Source organism: Carcharodon carcharias, chromosome 16 (genome assembly GCF_017639515.1).
Source record: "Carcharodon carcharias isolate sCarCar2 chromosome 16, sCarCar2.pri, whole genome shotgun sequence".
In the NCBI taxonomy this organism is placed as follows: Eukaryota; Metazoa; Chordata; class Chondrichthyes; order Lamniformes; family Lamnidae; genus Carcharodon; species Carcharodon carcharias.
The window spans coordinates 41,574,827-41,593,295 of NC_054482.1; the positions used below are offsets into that span (position 1 = coordinate 41,574,827).

Here is an 18,469-nt window from a genome sequence, read left to right on the forward strand (position 1 = left end):
TCTCCCTCTCTCTCCCAGGCACTCCATCTCTCTCTCCCTCTCTCTCCCAGGCACTCCATCTCTCTCTCCCTCTCTCTCCCAGGCACTCCATCTCTCTCTCCCTCTCTCTCCCAGGCACTCCATCTCTCTCTCCCTCTCTCTCCCAGGCACTCCATCTCTCTCTCCCTCTCTCTCCCAGGCACTCCATCTCTCTCTCCCTCTCTCTCCCAGGCACTCCATCTCTCTCTCTCTCCCAGGCACTCCATCTCTCTATCCCTCTCTCTCCCAGGCACTCCATCTCGCTCTCACTCTCTCTCAGTCCCTCCCTCCCTCTCTCATAGTTAATTCCCCCCTCTCTCTCTCTCTCCCAGGCCCTCCATCTCTCTCTCTCTCTCTCTCCGAGGCACTCCATCTCTCTCTCCCTCTCTCTCCCAGGCACTCCATCTCTCTCTCCCTCTCTATCCCAGGCACTCCATCTCTCTCTCCCACGCACTCCATCTCTCTCTCCCTCTCTCTCCCATACACTCCATCTCTCTCTCTCAGTCCCTGCCTCCCTCTCTCTCTCTCCCAGGCCCTCCATCTCTCTCTCTCTCTCTGTCCCTCCCTCCCTCTCTCATAGTTAATTCCCCCCTCTCTCTCTCTCTCCCAGGCCCTCCATCTCTCTCTCTCTCCCAGGCAATCCATCTCTCTCTCCCTCTCTCTCCCAGGCACTCCATCTCTCTCTCCCTCTCTCTCCCAGGCCCTCCATCTCTCTCTCCCTCTCTCTCCCACGCACTCCATCTCTCTCTCTCTCTCTCTCTCTCCCAGGCCCTCCATCTCTCTCTCTCTCTCTCCCAGGCCCTCCATGTCGCTCTCTCTCTCCCAGGCCCTCCATGTCGCTCTCTCCCTCTCCCAGGCCCTCCATCTCGCGCTCTCTCTCTCTCCCAGGACCTCCATCTCGCTCTCTCTCTCCCTGGCCCTCCATCTCTCTCTCTCTCTCCCTGGCCCTCCATCTCTCTCTCTCCTCCCTGGCCCTCCATCTCTATCTCTCCCAGGCCCTCCATCTCTCTCTCTCTCCCACATCCTCCATCTCTCTCTCTCTCCCAGGCCCTCCATCTCTCTCTCTCTCTCTCTCCCAGGCACTCCATCTCTCTCTCTCTCTCTCTCCCAGGCCCTGCATCTCTCTCTCTCTCTTCCAGGTCCTCCATCTCTCTATCCCTCTCTCTCCCAGGCACTCCATCTCGCTCTCACTCTCTCTCAGTCCCTCCCTCCCTCTCTCATAGTTAATTCCCCCCTCTCTCTCTCTCTCCCAGGCCCTCCATCTCTCTCTCTCTCTCTCCGAGGCACTCCATCTCTCTCTCCCTCTCTTTCCCAGGCACTCCATCTCTCTCTCCCTCTCTCTCCCAGGCACTCCATCTCTCTCTCCCACGCACTCCATCTCTCTCCCTCTCTCTCCCATGCACTCCATCTCTCTCTCTCTCTCAGTCCCTGCCTCCCTCTCTCTCTCTCCCAGGCCCTCCATCTCTCTATCTCTCTCTGTCCCTCCCTCTCTCTCTCATAGTTAATTCCCCCCTCTCTCTCTCTCTCCCAGGCCCTCCATCTCTCTCTCTCTCCCAGGCACTCCATCTCTCTCTCCCTCTCTCTCCCAGGCACTCCATCTCTCTCTCCCTCTCTCTCCCAGGCCCTCCATCTCTCTCTCCCTCTCTCTCCCAGGCCCTCCATCTCTCTCTCCCTCTCTCTCCCACACACTCCATCTCTCTCTCTCTCTCTCTCCCAGGCCCTCCATCTCTCTCTCTCTCTCTCTCCCAGGCCCTCCATGTCGCTCTCTCTCTCCCAGGCCCTCCATGTCGCTCTCTCTCTCCCAGGCCCTCCATGTCGCTCTCTCTCTCCCAGGCCCTCCATGTCGCTCTCTCTCTCCCAGGCCCTCCATGTCGCTCTCTCTCTCTCCCAGGCCCTCCATCTCGCGCTCTCTCTCTCTGGCCCTCCATCTCTCTCTCTCTCTCCCTGGCCCTCCATCTCTCTCTCTCCTCCCTGGCCCTCCATCTCTCTCTATCTCTCCCAGGCCCTCCATCTCTCTCTCTCTCCTACATCCTCCATCTCTCTCTCTCTCCCAGGCCCTCCATCTCTCTCTCTCTCTCTCTCAGGCACTCCATCTCTCTCTCTCTCTCTCCCAGGCCCTGCATCTCTCTCTCTCTCTCTCCCAGGTCCTCCATCTCTCTCTCTCTATCTCTCTCTCTCCCAGGTCCTCCATCTCTCTCTCTCTCTCTCCCAGGTCCTCCATCTCTCTCTCTCTCCCAGGTCCTCCATCTCTCTCTCTCTCCCAGGCCCTCCATCTCTCTCTCTCTCCCAGGCCCTCCATCTCTCTCTCTCTCCCAGGCCCTCCATCTCTCTCTCTCTCCCAGGCCCTCCATCTCTATCTCTCTCTCTCTCCCAGGCCCTCCATCTCTCTCTCTCTCTCTCTCCCAGGCCCTCCATCTCTCTCTCTCTCTCTCTCTCTCCCTCTCTCTCCCAGGCCCTCCATCTCTCTCACTCTCTCCCAGGCCCTCCATCTCTCTCTCTCTCTCTCTCTCTCCCAGGCCCTCCTTCTCTCTCTCTCTCTCTCTCTCTCCCTCCCAGGCCCTCCATCTCTCTCTCTCTCTCCCAGGTCCTCCATCTCTCTCTCTCTCCCAGGCCCTCCATCTCTCTCTCTCTCCCAGGCCCTCCATCTCTCTCTCTCTCCCAGGCCCTCCATCTCTCTCTCTCTCCCAGGCCCTCCATCTCTATCTCTCTCTCTCTCCCAGGCCCTCCATCTCTCTCTCTCTCTCTCTCCCAGGCCCTCCATCTCTCTCTCTCTCTCTCTCTCTCCCTCTCTCTCCCAGGCCCTCCATCTCTCTCACTCTCTCCCAGGCCCTCCATCTCTCTCTCTCTCTCTCTCTCTCTCTCCCAGGCCCTCCTTCTCTCTCTCTCTCTCTCTCTCTCTCCCTCCCAGGCCCTCCATCTCTCTCTCTCTCTCTCCCAGGCCCTCCATCTCGCTCTCTCTCTCTCTCCCATGCCCTCCATCTCTCTCTCTCTCTCCCTGGCCCTCCATCTCTCTCTCTCTCACAGGCTCTCCCTCCCTCTCTCACAGTTCATTCCCCTTCTCTCCCTCCCAGGCCTTCCCTCTCTCTCTCCATCTCTATCTGAGATGCTTCACTCTCTGCGAGACCCTACACCCTCTGTCTCTCCCAGGCCCTCCCTGTACTGCAGTATGAGCAGTGACGCCTATTTGTATGAACTGGCTGGTTTTTCCATGAAAACTGGAAACTCCTTCACAAATCCATCATCGGAATATACTAGCTAGGAGCTGGAGTAGGCCAATTGGTCACTCAAGCCTGCTCCGCCAGTCAATAAGATCATGGCTGATCCAATTGTGGCCTCAATTCCACATCCCACTTACCCCAATATCCTTTGATTCCCTTGTTAATCAAGAATCTATGTATCTCTGCATTGAAAATAGAGTGACGTTGCCTACACTGCTCTCTGGGGAAGAGGGTTCCAAAGATTTACAACTCTCAACAGAAACTTTCTTCTCTCCATCTTAAATTAGTGCATCCTTATTTTTAATCTGTGTACCCTTGTTCTAGTCTCTTTCACAAGGACAACATCCACCCTGTTAAGCCCCCTCAGGAGCTTATATTTTTCAATAATATTGCCTATCATTCTTCTAAACTCCACTGGAAAGAGGCCCAGCCTATCTCACCTTTCCTCAAAAGATGACTCACCCCACCAATACCAATCCCAATGGTCAGTTGAGTGAACCTTCTTTGGGCTGCTTCTAATGCATTTATGTCTTTTCTTAAATAAGGAGACCAAAACTGTACACAGTCCAGATGTGATCTCATCAATGAGCCAATTGTACAAACCTCCACTCGTTTTATGTCTTCCTCAAGAACATTCAGCTCCTTCTGTAACTGGTCCAGTTGCTGTGAAAAGAAATCAGAGGCGGTTAAACCAGGCAATAATCTCCATGGATATAAATTCCCTTCAACAATTCTGTTTCCAGTACTGCCCCTGCTCCCACACCTCGCGGCCTCGCCTCCAGGTACAGGCCTCGCCATCCCCATACAGTCACACAATCCCCCACTTGGACACAAAAAAGCTGGGATCTGCACAGTGCTTTGCACCATCCCAGACTGTCCTAAAGTGCTTTTCAGCCAATGAGGTAGTTTTGACGTGTAGTCACTGGCAAATTGGGCACAGCAGGATTCCACTAAGAGCACTGTGAATTGAGATTTTTTTTTTTAAGTTGTTTTAGCTGAGTGATAAGTTTTGGTTTCCTGCTCTTTTTTGCATTGGTGGCTGTGGGAACCTTGATGTCCACCCAAGGGGGCAGATACGGCCTTAGTTTAATCTCTTATCGAAAAGATTGCACCTCTGTCGCTGCGAGTATCAGCCTAGCTTCTTGTGCTGAAGTTTCTAGAGTGGGACTTGATGCAGTAGCCTTTTGACTTAGAGGACAGGGAGCATTACCCACTGAGCCACGCTGACATGTGGGAGCAAGAACTGTTTGTAGACTTTATCTCAATCTAGCCTTCAAACGCGCAAGCTCACCGGAAATAAGAGGTATAATATATAAAATATACATCAAACCAACCTCCTTCTTATTCCTTTTTGCTTCCTGAAGAAATTCCATTAGGATCTGCAGCTGGGCTGCCTGCGATTCCTAAATAACAAAGATGTAGATGTTACAAATGGCAACACCCATTTACATATCACCTTTCAATGCCCAATGGTCCTGTCGTTGCACTGCTTACGAGGTTTACATTCGGATTGAGGGCACTGTAAGGTGGACCGAACTGCCTCAGCACTCTACAGGATGAATGCAGCACTAAGCCAAACAGACAAGTTGGCCAAAGGGAACAGGAAGTGGCTTTTCAGTCCCTTGAGCCTGCTCTGCCATCCCATTAGGTTATGCCTCATCTGTAACTCAACTCCATTTACAGTACCTGCCGAAGTTCAATGCTACAGGTGCTGGAAATCTGAAGTAAGATTAGAAAATAACGGAAACACTCAGGTCAGGCAGCATCAATGGAGAGAGAGTTAACACATCAGGTCAGTGAACTTTCGTCAGAACACTGATTTTCTCTCGGCAGATGCTGCCTGACCTGCTATTCCTGAATATTCCCAGCAATGTTTCTATTCCACCAATCTGCCTTCGCATCATTTCCCTTCCTTTATCCATCTCAGCTTTGAAAATTTCAATTGACTCCCAGCTTTTGGGAAAATTCCAAATTTTCACACGATTTTGGGTTGCAAAGTGCTTAATCCTTTTCCTCAGCGGCCTAATTCTAATTGTAAGGTTTTGACCCTGGTTCTGGATTTCTCCAGCAGAGACAAGTTTCTGTCTGTATCAACACCATCAAAAACAATATCACTTCAAACACCTCAATCACAGAACCCCTTAATATTCAGGTCTTTGTGCATCGTGATTTGGAACCGTATCAGAATTGTTCATCAGAATGGGATTTACAGTTTTTAACTATGCAACAACTTCCCTATATGTAACACTTTAATGTAACAGAATGATCCAAAACTTTTCACAGGAACATTATCAAGCAAAATATTAAACTGAATCTCATAAGGAGAATAGGGCAGGTGATCAAAAATTTGGTCAACGAGGAAGGTTTTAAGTGACTTCTTGATGGAGGACAACTAGATGAAGAGAGTTAGTAAGCAAATTCCAGCTCTTCAGAAGCCAATAGTTGAGTGATTAGAATAGGGGATGTGCAAGAGGCTAGAATTGGGGAAATCTGAGACATAGGAGGAGATTAGAGGTAAGGAAGAGGATGCTGATGACATATTGGGAGAAACGAGACAGTAGAGGTAAATTGAGGAGGTGGTGGCTGTGCTGAAAAGGCTTGTGGAATGAATAAAAGTGGGTAAGTCACCTGGTTCAGGTGGCTTTAACCCAGATTGTGAAGTGAAGTGGGGTTGGAGCTAGTGGAAGGGCTTGCCAAAATCTTCCCTAGGTATGGGGAAAGAGTCAGAAGATTGGAGAGTGGCAAATGTTACATACTTATTGAGAAGGTGGCTACAGGCCAGTCAATTTAACATCAGTGGTGGATGAAGTTTTAGAAACAATAATTATGGGAAAAAATCAGGAGAGCCAGCAGAGATTTGTAAAATATTGAAGAGAGACACATTTTACTGAAGCTTTTTGTCTTGCATTCATCAGGGCAAATGCAAGAATGCCAAATTTCAAATGATTCCAACAATTTATACCACAGAAGAGGATGCTAACTGGTTGGCAAGTTGACTCTGACTGGCATAGAAAATGCAATGGGGAGCTTTGTAAAAAGCAGATCCTGTTTGGCTCATCTAATTGAACTTGATGATGAAGTAACAGAGAAGGTTGAAGAAGGGAATATTGTGGATGTTATCTATAAGGATTTTACCAAAGTCTTTGACAAAGTACCACATAAAATGCAATTGAGGCTCCTGGAATGGCTTTAATTAAATATTAGCTTAAGGACAGAAAAGCAGCAAATTGTGGCAAATGCTTTTTCAGCCTGGAGGAAGTATTTACTGGGGTTTTTTTCACTGCATAAATGACTTGGATATTGGAATAGAGAGTAAAATTTCAAAATTTGCCACAATACAAAACCAGGAGGAGTGGCAAACAGTGAGGATGATTCCAATTGACTGTGACAGGACATAGACAGACTAGCAGAATGGGCAGCTGGATTTTAATAGAGAGAAGTGTGAGGTGATGCATTTTGGCAGAAGGGCTAGAGAGAGGCAATATAGACCAAATGACACAATTGTAAAGAGTGTGTGGGAGAGAGAGATCTGGGGGCTCATGGGCATTGATCTTTGAAGGTAACAGGACATATGGAGAGTGCGGTTAGTAAAGCAGATGGGATTGTGCTTCATAAGCAGAGGTATTGGGTACATAAGCAGGGAAGTTATGCTAAACCTTTATAAAGCTCTGGTTAGGCCACAACTAGAACATGACCAGAACTGGACACCACACTTTAGGAATGATGTGAGGGTCCTTGAGAGGGTGCAGAGGAGATTTACCAGAATGGTTCCAGGGATGAGGGATTTTAGTTACAAGGTTAGGTTGGAGAAGCTGGGGTTGTTCTCCTTGGAGCAAAGGAGTTTGAGAGGAGATTTAATAGAGGGATATAAGATTAGGACAGGTTTAGATAAGGTCGACAAAGAAAAGCTGTTCCCATTGGCTGATGGTACAAAGACTGGGGGACACAGACTTAAGGTTTTGAACAAGACATACAGGGGGAATGTGAGGAAGAACTTGTTTACACAGCGAGCAGTGATGACCTGGAACTTGCTGTCCACGAGGGGGATGGAAGCAGAGACGACGAATAATTTCAACAGGAAATTGGATGGGAACTTCAGGGAAATAAACTTAAAAGGTTACAGGGAAATGGAACTGACTGGATTGCTCCCTGGAGAGCCAGCAATAGCGTGATGAGCCAAATGGGCTCATTTTGTGCCGTAAATGACTCTGAATTTACGATTTGAACACAGGAATAAAAATTTTAAAATGAAAGCATGGCCAGACGCCAAGTCAATGTAGATCAGCAGGCAATGGGGTAATGGGTGAGTGGGACTTGGTGCGAAATCGAATATGGATGGAGTTTTGGATGAACTGAAGTTTAGTGGGTACAAGGTGAGAGGGCTGCTGAGATAAAGCACACAGCAGAGGCCATTCGGTCCATCATACCTGGTTCTCTCTTAGAGCCATCAGATTACTCCCACTCACTTGCTCTTGCCGGTGCCAATTGCCTTTTGAATATTACTGAATTTACTTTCAGAAGCCTTTCAGGCAGTGCATTCCAGATCACAACAACTTACTGTGTAAAACCATTTTCCTCATGCCACCTCTGATTCTTTTGTCAATAATTTTAGATCTGTGCCCTCTGGTAGAGAAGGAAAATCCGGTACTGGTCTTTCTAACGTTGTCAGCTGTACCACAGTTGGCAGCACTCTTCCTCAAAAAGTTGAGTTCACTCCAGAGACTTCAGCTCAAAAATCAAGATTGACACTCCAGCGCAGTAAATGAGTGAGTGGGGCACTTTTAGAGTGCTGCTTTTTCAGATAAAATATTAAAGCAAAGCCTCGCCTGCTCTCTCAGCAAAGTTCCCATGGCACTATTTTGAAAGAAGAGCAATCCCAATGTCCTTGCCAAGATGCACCAACAATCAACATTACTGCAAACAACCGACTGCATGGGAATCACATTGCTGTTTGTGGAACCTCAATAGATGGTAGTATGGTGATAATGTTACTGGACTAATAACCCAGAGGCTCTAGAGACATGAGTTCAAAACCCACCAGAGCAGCTAGGGGAATTTGTATTCAATTAATTAATAAATCTGGAATAAGAAAATGATGAAACTTAACATTTTGTATTAAAGACCCAACTGGTTCACTAATGTCCTTTACGGAAGGAAATCTACTCTCTTACCTGGTCTGGACCCACAGTAACATGGTTGACTCCTAACTGCCATCAGAAAGGGCCGAGCACATCACTCAGTTATGTCAAACAGCTACAGAAATGTAGAAAATAAAGCAGTCCATGTTCAAATGCAGCAAGACCTGGACAATATCCAGGCTTGGGCTGACAAGTGGCAAGTAACATTCATGCCACACAATGGTCAGGCAATGACATGTCCAACAAGAGAGAATCCAACCATTGCCCCATGTTCAATGGCATTACCATCACTGAATCCTCCACTATCCTGGGGGATACCAGTGACCAGAAAATGAACTGGACTAGCTGTATAAATAGTTTAGCTACAAGAACAGGTCAGAAGCTAGGAATCATGTGATGAGTAATTCGCCCCCGAATCCCCAAAGCCTGTCCACCAACTACAAGGCACAAGTCAGGAGTGTGATGGAATACTCCCCATTTGTCTGGATGAGTGCAGCTCCCACAACACTCAAGAAGCTGCACACCGTCCAGGACAAAGCAGCTGCTTGATTGGCACCACATCCACAAACATTTGCTCCCTCCACCACTGATGAACAGTAGCAGCAGTGTGTACCATTTACAAGGTGCACTGCAGGAATTCGCCAAGGCTCCTTAAACAGCACCTTCCAAACCCACGACCATTATCATCTGAAAGGATATGGGCAACAGATAGATGGGAACACAACAACCTGCAAGTTCCCCTCCAAGTCATTCACCATCCTGACTTGGAAATATATCACCATTCCTTCAATGTCACTGGGTCAAAATCCTGGAACTCCCTCCTTAACAGCACTGTGGATGTATCTACACCACATGAACTGAAGAGGTTCAAAAAGGCAGCTCACCACCACCTTTTCAAGGGCAACTAGGGATGGGCAATAAATGCTGGCCCAGCCAGCGAAGCCCACATCCCATGAATGAATTAATAAAAAAGGAATCAAAGAGTGGACTACCTGTATCAACCTAGGTACCAGAAACAATAACAGCACACCAAGCCCAGTCCACCCTGCAAAATCCTCCTTACTAACATCCAGAGGCTTCAGCCAATTTGGGAGAGCTATCTCACAGACTAGTCGAGCAACAACCTGACATAGTCATCCTCATGGAATCATACCTCACAGCCTATGTCCAGGACTCCTCCATCATTATCCTGGGTGTGACCTGTTCCACTGACAGGGCAGGCCCACTGGAGATGGGAGCACAATGGCATACAGCCAGGAAGCAGTGGCTCTGGGTATCCTTAACATCGACTCCAGACCCCATATTGATTGATGCCATCAGGTCAAATATGCACAAGGAAACCTCTGGTTGGTTTCCACCTACTGCCCTCGTCTGATGAATTAGTGCTCCTCCATGTTGAATACTTTGAAGAAGCACTGAGGGTGGCAAGGGCACAGAATGTACTCAGGTGGGAGGACTTCAATGTTTATTATCAAGAGTGGTACTACAGCACCACTGCTGAACAAGCTGGCCAAGCCAATCATGAGCAAAGTGTTATGATTCCAGTTGATGTTACTACTGGTCAAGTCAGATCCCAGGGTGAATAACGGCTTGGTAAATCCTAACTTTTATTTTTTTTGTTTAGAAACGTGGAGAGGAGTCACAGAGGTCTGTTGATGAACCTCTAACAAAAGAGTGAAACATTTATTAAACAATGAAAAACTACATTACATTATTCTTTCACCCACAACTATACAGAAATATACAGATTCATAAGAATAGAACAAGTTACAAAATCCATCTTATGCTATAATGTTCACAGTAAGTATACAGTCCATAAACTAATAGGCAAATCGTGGTTGGATATTTATACTCCGAAACTAAGTGACAGAGGCCATCAAAGCAACTTCTGTGGATCTCTCATCAACTCCCCCACCCCACCACCGCCTCTCCCGGATGCTCATCACACAGTGAGCCAAGCAGTCTCACTTAACCCTGTCTTTCACGAGGATTCCTAATCTTCACACTCTAAGAACCCACCTTTGAATCTTCTCCCAAACAATGCTTTCACTTGGACGCCTTGAACCAGGATCCACCTCCAAGATTTCGATCTCTGCTTCCTGTTCCTAGCCTCCGAATCGCCATGTGCATTAAATTTTCACTGTCCATGCACACCCAGGCACGCCAACAGATATCACTGCTGCACAGACCCATAGTAAGTCACCAACCTTGGGTTGTCTCCGCGGATCATCTGGCTTCTCACAAGCCTACTTGTTTTTAAGTCTGCTTCCTGCAACTCTGTCTTTTTAACTTGGAGCCTTTTCTTCTGCTGTTTACTTTCAATTCAACTGAACAGGACCTGTCTTTGTTCCTAGGCTTGACTGTCTTCTTGGGAGCTCTCCCTGTCCCAATCCCTGGTTTTTTGGAACTTTCTTCTCTCCTTTTGGACCTGCCCCCTGAAGCTTCCACTCTCGTGTCCAACTTCTTCTGGCATCTTCTGCAGAATGACGTTCTCTTCTGGGTCACCTGACCCCTTTGTCTTGCTGTTTCACTTTTGAGGTTTTCTTTCCCTTCTGCGCAAGCGTAGGGATAGCTTCAAATCAAAAAAACTGAAAAAGATCGATCTGCGCACAAGCGCAAGGCCACTTAGCAGCTTAACACCAAGAAATGCGACCATTCTCCAGCCAACACTTGCAGAACCCGAAGATCGTAAAAAAGAACATGCATGGGCCAGCACGTTCGCAGAAATCATTGAGGCATATTTGGAACTGTAGCTCCCAGTCACCGAAGTCCCAAACTTCTGATTTTAAAAGGTAACTTATCTTTCCTTTCTTGGATTCTTGGATGCAAGGTATTGTCAACAGTGCTATCAAGCAGCACTTCCTCAGCAATAACCTGCTCACTAATGCTTAGTTTCAGTTCCACCAGGGCCACTCAGCTCCTGACCACATTACAGCCTTGGTTCAAACATGGACAAAAGAGCTGAACTCCCAAGGTGAGGTGAGAGTGACTGCCCCCGAAATCAAGGCTGCGTTTGACTGAGTGTGGCATCAAGGAGCCCTGGCAAAACTGGAGTCAATAGAAATCGGGGGAAAACACTCCGCTGGTTGCAGTCATACCTAGCACAAAGGAAGATAGGTGTGGTTGTTGGAGGTCAGTCATCTCAGTCCCAGGACTTAACTGCAGGAGTTCCTCAGGGGAGTGTTCTCAGCCCAACCATCTTCAGCTTTTTTAAAATTCATTTACGGGTTGGCTAGGCCAACGTTTATTGCCCATCCCTAATTGCTGTTTCATCAATGACCTTCCTTCCATCATAAGGTCAGAAGTGGGGATGTTCGCTGATGATTGCACAATATTCAGCACCATTCACAACTCCTCAAATGCTGAGATAAAAACAAAAAAACTGCGGATGCTGGAAATCCAAAACAAAAACAGAATTACCTGGAAAAACTCAGCAGGTCTGGCAGCATTGGCGGAGAAGAAAAGAGTTGACGTTTCGAGTCCTCATGACCCTTCGACAGAACTTGAGTTCGAGTCCAAGAAAGAGTTGAAATATAAGCTGGTTTAAGGTGTCTCTCTCTCTCTCTCTCTCCCCCCCCACACACACACACACACACACACACACACACACACACACACACCTTAAACCAGCTTATATTTCAACTCTTTCTTGGACTCGAACTCAAGTTCTGTCGAAGGGTCATAAGGACTCGAAACGTCAACTCTTTTCTTCTCCGCCGATGCTGCCAGACCTGCTGAGTTTTTCCAGGTAATTCTGTTTTTGTTTTCCTCAGATGCTGATGCAGTCCATGTCCAAATGCAGCAAGAACTGGACAATATTCAGGCTTGGGCTGACAAGTGGCAAATAACATTCACGCCACACAAGCGCCAAGCAATGACCATCTCCAACAAGAGAGAATTTAACCATCACCCCATGACATTCAATGGCATTACCACCGATGAATCCCTCACTATCAACATCCTGGGGTTACCACTGACCAGAAAATGAATTGGGCTAGCCATATAAATACTGTGGCTACAAGAGCAGATCAGAGGCTTGGAATCCTGTGATGAGTAACTCAACACCTGACTCTCCAAAATTTGTTCATCATCTACAAGGAACAAGTCAGGAGTGTGATGGAATACTCACCATTTGCCTGGATGAGTGCAGCTCCAACAGCACTCAAGAAGCTTGTCACCATCCAGGACAAAGGGGCCCGCTTGATTGGCACCCGAACACCACCTTAAACATTCAATCCCTCCACCCAGTATGTACCATCTACAAGATGCACTGCAACAATTCACCAAGGCTTATTCGACAGCACCTTCCAAACATACAAACATAGAAATTTGGAGGTATTGGCCACTTGAATCCTCTAGCTGATCTGACTGTAACCTCACTTCCACATTCCTACCTACCCCGATAAGCTTTCACCCCATTGTTAATCAAGAATCTACCTAGCTCAGCCTTCAAGATGTTCAAAGACTCTAATTCCGCTGCCTTTAGAGGAAGACACTCTACCCTCAGAAGTTATGAACATATGAAATAGGAGGCGGCGGCCACCTGGCCCCCCCGAGCCTGCTCTGCTATTCAATAAGATCATGGCTGATCTGTTTGTGTTTTGAATTCCACATTCCCATCTATCCCGATAACCGTTGATTCCCTCGCCTCACAAGAATCTATCTACCCCGCCTTAAAAATATTCAATGACCCCGCCTCCGATACCTTTTGAGGCAGTGAGTTTGAAAGTCGCACAACCCTCAGAAAAAAATTCTCCTCATCTCTAATTTTCAAACATTATTCCCTAGTTCTGGACTCATCAGTCCAGGATGTACCAGAGGAAACATCCTTTTCACATCGACCTTGTCAATATCGTTCAGGATCTTATATACTTCAATCAAGTCACACCTCTCTCCAGTGGAAACAAGCCCACTCTGTCTAACCTTTCCTCATAAGATAACCCACTTATTCCAGGTATCAATCTAGTAAACCTACTCTGAACCACTGCCAATGCATTTGCTTCATTCCTTAAATAAGGAGACCAAAGCTGCACACAGTATGTTAGATGTAGTCTCACCAATGCCCTGTATAACTGAAGCATAACATTCTTATTTTTATGTTCAATTCTTCTCATATAAAAGGATAGCATTCCATTAGCCTTCTTAATTGCTTGATGTACCTGCAAACTAACTAACTTCTTGTCCATTGAGCACTAGAACACCTAGATCCCTCTGCACCTTGGAATTCTGCAGCTGTCCTTCATTTAAGTAATGCTGTTTTTTTTATTCTTCCAGCCAAAGTGAAAACTTCACATTTTCCTACATTATGCTCCATCTGCCAGATTTTGCCCACTCAACCTATCTATATCTGTCTGCAACCTCATGTCCGCTTCACAAGTCATTTCCAAATTTAGCTACCCTCTTATAACATCTTTATAATAGCTTCTAACATTTTCCCTATGATCGATGTTAAGCTAACTGGCCTGTGGTTTCATGCTTTCTGCTTCCCTCCCCTTTTGAATAAAGGAGTAACATCTGCTATTTCCCAATCTAACAGTACCTTTCCCAAATCTAGAGAATTTTGGAAAATTAAAATTAACACATCAACAATCTCACTCGCCACTTAATTTAAGACCTGAGGGTGAAGTCCATCAGGACCTGGGGACTTATCAGCCTGCAGCTCCAACAATTTGCTTAGTACCACTTCCGTGGTAACTGCAATTTTGAGTTCCTCCCTTGAAGCTCCTGTTTTATAGCTAATCCTGGGCTGTTACTTGCAGCCTCATAGTGAAGACCGATGCAAAATACCAGTTCAATTCATCTGCCATCTCTTATTTTCCATTACTAATTCCCCAGACTCACTTTCTATAGGGCCAACATTCACTTTGTTAACTCATTCCTTATTAAATATCGAGAGAGGCTTATTTTCCATATTTGTATTTCTAACTAGTTTTCTCTTGTACTCTAATTTTTTCCTCCTTAGCAATCTTATAATAATTCTTTGCTGTTTTTCATATCCTGCCCAATCTTCAAACCTACCACACATCTTTGCAAAGTTATATGCTTTTTAAGTTTGAGACTGTCCTTAACTTTTTAAATCAACCTCAATGTTGAGTCCTCCCCTTGGAATTTTTCTTTCTCGTTGGAGCATATTCTGAAATGTCTCTTTAAATGTCTGCCACTGCATCTCTATTGACCTATCCTTTAACTTAATTTGCCAGTTCACTTTAGCTAGCTCTGCTTTCATGCCCTCATAATTGTCCTTGTTTGAGTTTAAATTACTTGTCTTGGACCTACTCTTCTCTCCCTCAAACTGAACATAAAATTCAATCATGTTATGATTGCTGTTCCTGGGGGCCCCTTCACCACATGGTCACTAATTAATTCTACCTCAATGCACAATACCAGGTCTGGTATAGCCCGCTCTCTGGCTGGCTCCAGAACACGTTGTTCTCAGAAAGTATCCCAAAAAAATTCTCTGAGCTCCTCATCTACGCGATCTTTGCCTATCCTATTTTTCCAGTCTATATGTAGATTAAAATCTCCCATGACTATTGTCATCTCTTTCTGACAAGCTCCCATTATTTATCTCTTTATACTCTGTCCTACCGTGGGGATACTGTTAGGGGACCTGTACACCACTCCCACAAGTGGCTTCTTGCCTTTATCATTTCTCATCTCAACCTTCCACATCGTGGTTTCTATTGTGCTACTACCATCATTAAGTAACAGAATCATAGAGGTCTACAGCATAGGAAAAGGCCTTTCAGTCCATCAAGTCTGCGCCAGTCAAACAAGTACCTCGCTATTCTAATCCCATTTCCCAGCACGAGGCATATATCCTTGTATGCAGTGGCATCGCAAGTGCACATCCAAATACTTAAATGTTATGAGGGTTTCTGCTTCTACCACCCTTTCAGGCAGAGTGTTCCAGATTCCCATCACCCTCTGGGTGAAAAAATTCTTCCTCACATCCCCTCTAAACCTCCTGCCCCTTACCTTAAAACTATGCCCCCTGGTTATTGATCCCTCCACCAATGGGAAAAGTTCCTTCCTGTCCACCCTATCCAAACCCCTCATAATTTTATACACCTCAATCATGTCCCTCCTCAATCTCCTCTGTTCCAGGTAAAATAACCCCAGTCTATCCAAACTCTCTTCATAACTAAAACTCTCCAGCCCAGGCAACATCCTGGTAAATCTCCTCTGCAATCTCTCTACTGCAATCTCATCCTTCCTATAATGCAGATTCCAGAACTGCATGCAATACTCTAGCTGTGGCCTAACCACCGTTTTATACAGTTCCAGCATACCCTCTCTGCTCTTATATTCTATGCCTCGGCTAATAAAGGCAAGTATTCCAAATGCCTTCTTAACCACCTTATCTACCTGCCCTGCTACCTTAAGGGACCAGTGGACATGTACACCAAGGTCCCTCTGATCCTCGGTACTTCCTAGGGTCCTATCATTACTTGTGTATTCCCATGCCTTGTTTGTCCTCCCAAAGTGTATCCCCTCACACTTAACTGGACTAAATTCCATTTGCCACTGATCAGCCCATCTGACCAGCCCGTCTATATCCTCCTGTAATCTAAGGCTAACCTCCTCACTATTTACCACCCCATCGATTTTCGTGTCATCTGCGAACTTACTGATCAACCCTCCGACATTCAAGTCTAAATCATTTATATATACCACAAACAAGGGATCCAACACCGATCCCTGTGGAACCCCACTGGACATAGGCATCCAGTCGCAAAAACACCCCTCAACCATCATCCTCTGCTTCCTGCCACTCAGCCAATTTTGGATTCAATTTACCAAATTGCCTTGGATCCCATGGGCTCTTACCTTTGTTATCAGTCTCCCATGCAGGACCTTATCAAAAGCCTTGCTGAAGTCCAAGTAGGCTACGTCAAATGTATTGCCCTCATCTACACACCTGGTCACCTCTTCAAAAAAATTCTACCCAACTGTTTAATTTAGGTTAACAGAATACGAGCACCAGGTTTGTAAACTTAACTTTTTATTGAACAAACTGTCATTAACCATTGGCAAAAGAATGAAATATGAACTGCTAACTTCTAACATTATAACTTACACTCTACCCCCTTCTTAAATCCCTATAAACACAAACACACAAGACACACAAAAACATGGATTTTAAGGGTGGGATAAAACCATTCCAAAGCACCAATCCAGAGGACAGGATTTGATGGGTTGATTTTGATTGATATCTTCCAAATTTCTTTCAGTTCTTTTTGATGACATTAGGTGGTCTTCCAGCACTTTCAGTATTTAGTTCATTGGTTGAGAACTTGCTTTTCCATGTCTCCAATAGTGGTTTTCCCTTTTTCCTTTTTACAAGAGTTTCTTCAGAGAGGGGGAGGGAGGGAGAGAGGGGGAGGGAGGGAGAGAGAGTAGGTTATAGAGATGTGAGAAAAAGAGATTTTAGATGTTTTGTCTTTGCAGGCCAGGAGCTTTCTGCATTGCTACCACATAACCCTGGTCACCTGGTCAGGATCCAATTAAAATGCTGTTGTCAGGCAGCTCCCTTGGTCCAGGACTCCTTTCCAGCACCATCCTGTCTTTCATAGCACAGTCTTCCAGGAATGCAACATTGTATATATCTCTCATTCTGTTCCAGTAGGCATGTTCTTTAAACTGCAGCATTGTAATTCTAATCCACAATCCAGCATAAAAATAAAAAGGCATGCTCTTTTCAACAGTCCAATGGAAATAAAAAGATATGTTCCTTACATGCCTCCACTCCTTAAAAAGAGATGAAACGCCATTTCAAAAATGCATTTCATCACAAGGTATATGACACATGGACAACAAAACATGAGGCTTACTTCCATTCATTCTTCCTCCCCCCTTCAGCATTTCCTACCCCTTTAACTTATTTTAACTTTCCACCTGGGATAATGCATCCACGATCATATCTTTGCCGGCAATGTGAACAATCTTTACATTGAATAGCTGAGACAACTGACTCCATCTGAACAGTCTTGCATTTTGAGTTTAAACTTTTCAATGAGCGCCAGGGGATTATGGTCAGTGTAGATTACTGTTTCTTTGTTATTGTGTCAGACATAACCCTCAATGTGTTGAAGAGAAACAACACGCTAGAGTTTCTTTTTCTACTTAAGATATTGATTTAGTTTTTTGGAAAAGTACTCCACCGGCTTCTCTATCCCTAATTGATCATGTAATAGGACTGCACCTACCCCCAAGTCGCTAGCATCAATTGCCATTTTAAAAGGTTTGGTAAAGTCAGGGGCAGCCAACACTAGTTCATTTATTAAGATTGCCTCTAGCTTTTCAAAAGCTGTTTAGCATTCTGCTGACCATACCATTTTTGTCTGCTTTCTTAACAAATTGGTGAGAAGTGAAGCTATTGTGCTGAAGTTAGGCACAAACTTCCTCTAAAACCCACACATTCCCAAAAATCTCAGGATTTCTCGTAGTTTTAGGAATGGGAAATTCTATTAGAGTGTTTATTTTTGCTACTCTTGGCACCACTTGCCTTTGTCCGATGATGCGACCTTGGTAAGTTAGCCTTGCTTTTGCAAATTCGCTTATGGCCAGATTTATGACGAAGCCAGCCAACTGCAATTGCTTAAACAGGTCCTCTAATTGCTTCATATGTTCTTCCCATGTGTTACTATATATTGCAGCAAAGTCTTAATAAACCAGTTAGGTACTTCAGCTACAAATTGATTCATATGTCTCTGAGATGTAGCTGAGGCATTTTTAAACCCAAAAGGCATGACTAGACATTAATACAACCCACTTGGTATAACAAAGGCAGATATTTCTTCAGCCCTCGAGGTTAACGGTACTTGTCTGTAGCCCTTCAATAGATCAATTTTAAAAAGAAATGAGGCCCTGCCAACCCTATCTTCCAACCGAGGAATTGGGTACGACTCTGTCCTCGTTACTACATTCACTTTCCTACACAAAATCTCGTGGATTCTTCCAGCCTAGGAACCAGCACTGCCAGTGAACTCCAGCCACTTTGGCTAGGCTCAATCAATTGCTTGCCCAGCATATACTGGATCTGTTTTTGACTGAGCTTGTTTTTCTGGGCTCAACTGATAATGGTGTTGTTTT

At 45.7% G+C, this 18,469-nt stretch overlaps 1 protein-coding gene across 1 annotated transcript in view; it reads right to left on the reverse strand.

Moving 5' to 3' along the window:
• Positions 1-3,400: 3,400 nt before the first annotated feature.
• The window catches only part of LOC121288933 (E3 ubiquitin-protein ligase COP1-like), a 98,733-nt gene continuing 83,664 nt past the window's right edge, over positions 3,401-18,469 (reverse strand). Inside the window, exons 6-8 of the mRNA XM_041207801.1 lie at positions 4,571-4,639; positions 3,752-3,899; positions 3,401-3,456 (exon numbers count right to left, since the gene is read on the reverse strand). Of these exons, the coding sequence (XP_041063735.1) occupies positions 3,401-3,456; positions 3,752-3,899; positions 4,571-4,639 (273 nt within the window). The remainder of the gene's footprint in view (positions 3,457-3,751; positions 3,900-4,570; positions 4,640-18,469) is intronic.